Raw genomic sequence first — 7,500 nt, 5'->3', positions numbered from 1 at the left:
CGTATTTTTCGCTCGTTGGGGATGTCCTGTACTTTATGTGTATATTTTCATTTATATATATACAACGGGCTTCCTTCAGTTTTCGTCAACCAAATTCATTCACAAGGCTTTTGTCGTCCTGAGACTATAGTAGAAGATACTTGCCTGAGGTTCCACGCAGTAAGACTGAACCCGGAACTATGTGGTTAGGAAGCAAGCGTCAGACCACACAGCCACACTTGCGCCTATAACATGATTAATTGAGAAACACCCCACATCTTTTCAAACAGCTAAGGTTTATTGTACAATTTCAATTCTATAATTTGTTAACCTTTAATGAATAAGGTTATCAATTATTTGAACAATTGTACGATGACTCACTCAGTTGGGTTTGTGAAAGCCCCTTCGTCGCCATTCGCGACCCGGTCAATAACATGGCCTGTGTGTGTGTGTGTCTGTGCCCACTCTTACGTCCGAGTATTCTGGTGTGGATTCTGTGAAAGGTGCGAATGCGTAGGCATCTATTTCTTTGTATGTGTGTGTGTCTGTGTGTGTGTGTGTGCGCGCGCGCGCGCATGTGTGTGTGTGTGTGTGTGCGCCTGTGTGTGTGTGAGTGTGTCTCCTAGCTTAAATATTTTATATGCATTTTTATAGGGATGTGAATGAGAATCTGAGAAAGAGAAAGGGAGAGAGAGATAGATTGATAGAGAGAGAGATAGATTGATAGAGAGAGAGAGAGATTGATAGAGAGAGAGAAAGGGAGAGAGATAGACAGAGGGGAGAGAGAGAGAAAGGGAGAGAGATAGACAGAGGGGGAGAGAGAAAGAGGGAGAGAAAGTGTAAATGTATGTGTGAGCGCGCGTTAGTGTGTGTGTGCGGGCGTGCGGTCACTCACCTGGGTGAGCACTTCGTGTGTGAGACAAAACGTGTGTGTGTATGTATGACTCAGTGTGTACATGTATGTGTGTGTGTGTTTGTGTATGTGCGTGTCTGTATGTGTGTGAAGGTTTGTGTTTGTATATGTATGAGTGTGTGTGTGTGTGTGTGTGTGTGTGTGTGTGTGAGTCTGTGTGTATGTATGTGTGTGCCCACTACTATATCCGGGTGTCTGGTGTAGGTTTTGTGAAAGGTGCGAATGCTTAAACATTCATTTCTTTGTATATTTATTTATAGTTAAAGTTAGTTTTCCATCCTTTTCATGGGTTATACGCGCGCATACACAACAATGAGTGCGCGTGCACAACAATCAGTGAGCGCGTGAGCGTATGGTGTGCGTGAGAGAACGTACTTATGTGTATAGATATAAATAATATATGAATATATGCATATATATGTACATGTATGTACATACCTTCATCTACATGTATATATAGATGCATATCTGGGTACATGGCGTTGTAAAAAACATGGACAAAATGATAAACAGAGTACAGAAAACGCACAGGCCACATAGAGAACATTTCCTTCGGGACGGCGCGGATCAAATTAAAATTTAATCATTCATCTTTCATTCTGACACCTCAATATATTTATTAGAACACCGAAACTAACCGACAATTTTGTTTTATCCGGATGTTTTGTTATTAAATGATTGATCATTCTTGAAGGCTTCGCTCCTTTGAGAAATTTTTTTTTTTTTTTCCCCAAGACAAACACTTTCATTGCTAGTCACTATTAATGAAGAGAAAAAAAACATATATTTCAAATATCTACATAAAATATTGACGGTTACGTTTCTTTTTCACTCATTTACATGACACTAGCCACATTAATATTGATTAGACCATGAAAAGAAAGACGAAAACGCTTACCACCATGTTCTGTAATAAAATAAATGGAGGAATGTCACAGGTGTGGCTAAGTGGTTAATGAGCTTACTTCCCAACCACGGAGTTTGGGGTTCAGTCCCATTGTATAACACCTTGGGCAAATGTCTTCGACTTGAACCCAGGGCGATCAAAAGATTTGTGAGTGGATCTGGTAGCCAGAAACCGAAAAAAGCCCATATATATGTATATATGTATGTAACTGCCCTAACTCTTCGAAATGCTTAGTCTTAGAATGGTGGCAGCTGATGAAGGAAATGTTCTCTATGTGGCGTATGTGTTTTCTGTACTCTGTTTATCATTTTGTTCACGTTTTTTTTTTGCAACGTCTTGTACCCAGATATGCATCTATGTATACAGGTAGATGTAGGTATGTACATACATGTTCGGATATATGCATATACTCATATATTATTTGTATATATGTATGTATATATATATATATACTAGCAGAAATACCCGGCGTTGCCCGGGTTAAAGAGAATAATGAAATCTAAAAACGCCGTCTAGACTACGCATCATCTTTATATATAGAAATGTATATACACACACGCACCCAAACATACGTATATATATGTATATCAATATAAATATATGAAAGTCAATGAAGTTTCGTAAAAGAAGGTGATCATGTACATACTTTCTTGCTGTTGTGATTATAACACCTCATTGTAAACTATGTTCCTTGTTTTCCCTTGTGGAGCATATACAAATAGGTTTTTTGTTGCTGCCCACTCTTGAGCAGCCAACATACAGTTGTCCATGTGAGAAGCAGGGCTCTTCCAAAAGAAGACCAGCTACAGACAGTGTTTGACCCTGATATTTGTTTATGGGGATCTTTTTTAAAACGGGGGCCACATTTTTCATTAACGAAACACTTTGAAACTTGGAACACTGGTAGAATGTGTCATATAAAACATCTTTTTCTCTTAGTCTTCTTTAAAAAAAAAGAAATCCATAAATTATTCCATGTTAAAGTTGTCGTATTTCTGTAATTTCAACCAATCACTGACGTCCATTCAGCCGATATACATTAAGTGCCGACTACATAAACAAACGATTCTGAAACAATTAACCCTAACCCTAACCCTAACTCTAACCCTAACCCTAACCCTAGGGTTAGAGTTAGGGTTAGGGTTAGGGTTAAAGCAAATTTAAAATGAAAAAAGCAAATAAAACGAAGAATCGTTTGTTTATGTAGTCGGCACTTAATGTATATCGGCTGAATGGACGTCAGTGATTGGTTGAAATTATCGAAATAAGACAATTTTTTACATGAAATAAATTCGAATACAAAAATATTTTTCTGTTCTATAACACAAAATAGATAAGTATACGAAGTTTGAAAGTCTTTCGGTACCAAAAGCACTACGTAAAACATTAATGAAAAATGTGGCCCCCGTTTTAAAAAAGATCCGTTTATGGACATGGCAAAAGTCACACGAAGGGGGAATTGTAGTCTTCTGAATGTAAAAGGAATGTCTGCTCCTGATGGAGTAAGAGGAATTCTTGGAATAAAGACGTCATCCACTTTTGCACATCCAGAAAGAATGGTAGCCTCGATAACGTGTGACATCATTTTCTAAATAATGCTCATTTGTTATGTTCGGGTTAAAATTTCATCAACATCAAAAATGAGTACATCTATATATATATATACATCTACACATATGTATACATATACATGTATGTATAGATCTATATATATATACATATACGTGTACATCTATATGTATACATATACATCTCTCTCTCTCTCTCTCTTTCTCTCTCTCTTTCTCTCTCTCTTTCTCTCTCTCTCTTTCTCTCTCTCTTTCTCTCTCTCTCTCTCTCTGAAAGTATCTGTCATTACAGTATCGAAATGGTGTACATATACATGTATATGTATACATATACATCTCTCTCTCTCTCTCTTTCTCTCTTTCTCTCTCTGTGAAAGTATCTGTCGCTACAGTATCGAAATGTGATTGTTTCAGTTAGTGGAATAGTTTCATTTTTAAAGTGAAAGTATTTGACATAAGTGTTTTTGTTTCACTTTTGACACGTAATACTTAAATAGTGGAGGAGATATTATGTTGCCGTGTGCTCGAACTCTGCAAGAAGTTAATAATTTTTTTTGACTAAAACACAACTGGAACCCTAAGTAAGGCATGTGTAAAATTTGACTGAAATTGGTTGCGTAGTTCTCGAGTTTTAGGGATTCACACAGACAGACAGACAGACAGGCAGACAGACACACATTCTCATTTTTATATATATAGATTACATAATACATACACATATGGTAATAAACAAACTTACGGAATGATATATTAAAATCATTGAACGCACAGACGAACTGAGAACAAACACAGATCACAAATTCTTTATCAGTTATCGACCAGGGCATCGAGTGCTATTTCATGCCATTATATATATAAATGATATGTGAGCATATGCATATATACATACATACATATATGTACATACCTACATCTACATGTATATATAGATGCATATCTGGGTACAGGACGTCAAAAAAACGTGGACAAAAAAGGAACGGGAACATAAACAAAGCACAAAAAACGAACTTTTTTTACGGACAACAGAATGAACACATAGGAAAACAGACAAGCCACATGTGGAACTTTTCCTTCATCAGTTGCCTCTATTCTAAACTAGGTGTTTCGAAGATGAGGCAGAAGGCGCTCTTGGAATAGCTCTTCCCAAGAAGCAAATTAAGTGAAACCTGCTATGCAGAGGATTCCAGAGTAGCAAACAGAAACCAACACGTGTGTGTGTGTGTGTGTGTGTGTGTGTGTGTCTGTGTGTGTGTGTGTCTGTGTGTGTGTGTGTGTGTGTGTGTGTGTGTGTGTGTGTGTGTGTGTGTGTGTGTGTGTGTGTGATGATGGTTTGTTGCCAACTTAATGTGGCAGTCCCAGGAAAGGGAAGAATGCTACTCCTATTTATCCCCAGGAAACATCATTTCCAGTTGGCTATGTGATACAAACGTTCTGTGTCCTTAAGTTTCCAAACAGGGGAGATACTTAGAAATGCACAGCTGCTTATTTCAGTATTCCAAATCCGTATATAAATATTAAATTTATGTGAAGTGCGCATGAAGTGCGCGTAATAATATCAAAATAGAAGAACGGAAAAATTTTTGGCATTATTTATTCACTATTACATGAGTTTCATTTGCTAATTGGAGTTACAAAACTGTGCAAGTAGTAGAAAACATATAAGATATCTCATGTGAAGAATTCTTGAGGCAGAGAATCAAATAATTTATTATTTGATTCTCTGTCTGAAGAATATCTAATAGGAGATATCTTACATATTTTTTTGCAACATATCCAATTTTATAGCTCCTATTAGCAAACGAAACACGTGTAATGGTGAATAAATAATAACCACAAATTTTCCAATCTCCTATTTTAATACGTGTGTGTGTATGTATGCGTGTGAGTGTGTGTGTATGTGTGTTCATATAAGGACAAGGGCTGTGGAAAATAGGCCTCAACGAACTCCGACTGACCAGTGCAAACATTGGGAAAATGAACGTCTTTGCCAAATCATGTACGCATGTATCAATATGCATATATGAATATTGATGCATATAACCTCTACATTCAAAAGAAACTCAACAGAACATCTATCCATCACCACACCCACACTCACACACGCATTCGCGCACATACCCACACGTACGCATTCACACCTGTACACATACGCACATACATTCACAAACATGTGCTTATACGCAGGGTGCGGTGAATAAGCTGTCGTCTTAATTACGCAAAAATGAAAATAACTCTGACATCTCATTTTAACATATATATTTGCCAAAATTACATAAAAATATCTCGAAATACTAAAGAGTAAATTTATTCAATAAAATCACCATTTCCTGCAACTTTTCTGGACGGTCTCCTTATTTAAGTTGGTGAATGCTGCCATAATCCTTGCCTTCAGTTCATCTTTGGTGTTACAAGGAGTCTTCTTGGTCTCTCACCCAATTGCGTCCCACACATGAAAATCAAGGGGTTTGCAGTCTGGGGAATTAGGTGACTAGATGTTAGGGATGATGTGGTTGCAGAAACTGTCTGACAGCCTTGACTGGGTTCTCCTGCTTGTGTGGCATGGTGCAGAGTCCTGTTGCCAGATATAAGGGTTTTCCAGCAGCCACCCTCTTGACCCAGGGCAGTACTACCTCCCCCAAGCACTTGACGAAGGCCTCCGTGTTGAGTCTGAGGCCGTGTGGGAAGATGAATGGAGGTATAACGTCGCCATCACTAGCGACCACTCCAAACATCATGATGTTGACTGGTTGTTGGATTTTTATCACTCTCAGTACCTGTCCTCAGACTGCATTGTCCTCAGATTGACACCCAAACACTCTGAAATGTTTGCGAAAACAAAGCAGTACAGCATGTCGTATCCAAATTTCTGGCAGAGTAAACTGCGTCATGGTGCTGGGTTTTTTCATATACGGTGCCCAACTGCCCCTACTATACTGTGTAGTCGACAAAATCAAAAACAAAGTGCATGTGCAAAATTGAATGTGTGTGTGTGTGTGTGTGTTTGCGTGCATGTGTACATTCGTGAAAGCGTATGTGTGCGTGTGTGTGTGTGTGTGTGTGAATGTGTGCGTATGTGTGGGAATGGGTGGGTGTTCTAGTGAGTCGCCTTCGTTGGTAATAACTTGAACGAATCACACAATCACAACTCACAAAACCACCTTCGGTATTACGAAAATAACGCCGTTGGGCAAACACTAGAATACTGAGAAGACATACACACGCACACGCACACACACGCACACACACACACACACACACTGCATCACACACACACTGCATCACACACACACACTGCCTCACACACACACACACACACTCATACATACATACATACATACATACATACATACACCAGTTGTTAGTAAGCGTCGACCGTAAAAATATGTCTGTCACACGCCGTTCCAATCGAAACTCCACCACCACCACCACTACCACTTAAACCACCTACCCCACCCCAACCCCACCCCAACCCCACCACCACCGACTACAGAAGTCTTTTCTTTCTTTTCACCTAAGGCAGTCTATTTACTAACACACACACACACACACACACGCACACACACGAGCTCTCTTTTTATCCACTGATAGTTACGCTAGGCGGTCTGACTTGAAGAAATTGTGCGTTCCACTTCTTAATGTAAGATAGTGAATAACCAACACATCAGACTTTAAACACCAATTACGGCTAAACATATGATATGTTGATAGCGTTACGCCAGAGACAAGCAGACCGACCTCTTCCATCAAATTATTAACAACACCATGAATTTCAACGCACATATACTCCTGCTAGCAGCGTGTTTCGCCAATATTTTACCAAGTAAGTTTAAATGTTTTGCTTTTTTATTACTGATGTGGGTGTCATATTTTTGTAGATTACACGCGAGCACAAACGTATGCATGCATACAGGTATGATTGCGTACACAAAACACACACACACACACACACACACACTTACATATAAACATATATACGAAGAGATTCTTTCAGTTTCCATCTACCAAATCCACTCACAAGGTTTTGGTCGGCTCGAGACTATAGTAGAAGACACTCGCCCAAGGTGGGACGCGGTGGATAGAACCCGGAACCATGTGATTGGCAAACAAGCTTCTTGCTTGCGCCCGTAAATTCA

General features: G+C 39.0%; 1 protein-coding gene across 2 annotated transcripts in view; it reads left to right on the top strand.

Moving 5' to 3' along the window:
• The first annotated feature begins 6,508 nt into the window (after positions 1 to 6,508).
• Positions 6,509 to 7,500, top strand: part of LOC106875884 (uncharacterized) — a 71,811-nt gene continuing 70,819 nt past the window's right edge. For both annotated transcript variants that reach the window (XM_089349625.1, XM_089349627.1), the window contains exon 1: positions 6,509 to 7,187. In XM_089349625.1, the coding sequence (XP_089205751.1) occupies positions 7,130 to 7,187 (58 nt within the window). In that variant the 5' untranslated portion in view covers positions 6,509 to 7,129. The remainder of the gene's footprint in view (positions 7,188 to 7,500) is intronic.

This window comes from Octopus bimaculoides, chromosome 3 (genome assembly GCF_046866305.1).
Source record: "Octopus bimaculoides isolate indiv1 chromosome 3, ASM4686630v1, whole genome shotgun sequence".
Classification (NCBI taxonomy): domain Eukaryota; kingdom Metazoa; phylum Mollusca; class Cephalopoda; order Octopoda; family Octopodidae; genus Octopus; species Octopus bimaculoides.
The sequence above is the reverse complement of the archived record's forward strand: the minus strand, read 5'-3'. Positions and strand labels throughout refer to the sequence as shown.